At 35.7% G+C, this 796-nt stretch overlaps 1 protein-coding gene across 1 annotated transcript in view; it reads right to left on the bottom strand.

The window, feature by feature from the left end:
- LOC119587377 (dedicator of cytokinesis protein 4-like) overlaps positions 1-796 on the bottom strand; it is a 46,579-nt gene that overhangs the window by 32,292 nt on the left and 13,491 nt on the right. Inside the window, exons 16-17 of the mRNA XM_037936121.1 lie at positions 563-753; positions 310-410 (exon numbers count right to left, since the gene is read on the bottom strand). Of these exons, the coding sequence (XP_037792049.1) occupies positions 310-410; positions 563-753 (292 nt within the window). The remainder of the gene's footprint in view (positions 1-309; positions 411-562; positions 754-796) is intronic.

Genomic DNA, 796 nt, shown 5'->3' with positions numbered 1-796 from the left:
CTTTAGTGAATGTATACAACCATTTTCAGCATCAACAGATCAACAAAGATACTTTCAAATATTTTTGTTAACTATGAAATTCCTTATTGGTTGTTATGTAAAATATTGAAGAGGATTAGATTCACATTTTTGTTATTGTTGTATCTGGCATACTGTATCTACATATGTATATTCTAACAGAATTGATCCACTATTGTGCAAAGTATGTATGATATCATTGAACTACATTGTCATATAGTACTGCACAATTCTCTCAGATAATAACCAGTGTGATAAGACAGGCTATTAAATTCATAACAAGACACTTACTTGTAAACAAGTGCAGCGGCAAAGTGGCCAGTGATGTAAGCATCCATTACTGGCTTGAAATGCTCAAACTTACTGTCTTCAAGAAGGCTAATTATAGAGACCTGGAAAAAAGGAATTGAAATTAATAAAAATACATAGGTATGCAACATTATACTCACAATATAAGATAATGCCATAACTTATATAATAAAGCCAGCGTGACAAAAAGCTCATAAACCAGACTATGTCCTCCAGGAAAGCCACAACCACTCACTAGGGCCTGGAAGACATGGCCAGAATGTTGTGTTGAGTTCCCATCATCCGTGGAAAACATGGCAAAGAGAGCATCCAACACATCCTGTAGGAACTTGACCGTCTCTGCACCATCCACACGGGTAAGTCTCGAAAGTGTTTCTCCAATACCCTCAGGAGCTGATCTCCATCTCAGTAATGACAGGAGATCAACTGAAATTTAAAAAAAAAAAAAAAATTTAATTCTTGAACCCTC

This window comes from Penaeus monodon, chromosome 22 (assembly GCF_015228065.2).
Source record: "Penaeus monodon isolate SGIC_2016 chromosome 22, NSTDA_Pmon_1, whole genome shotgun sequence".
Classification (NCBI taxonomy): domain Eukaryota; kingdom Metazoa; phylum Arthropoda; class Malacostraca; order Decapoda; family Penaeidae; genus Penaeus; species Penaeus monodon.
Note: the sequence above shows the minus strand (reverse complement) of the source record. Positions and strands in the feature narration are given on the sequence as shown.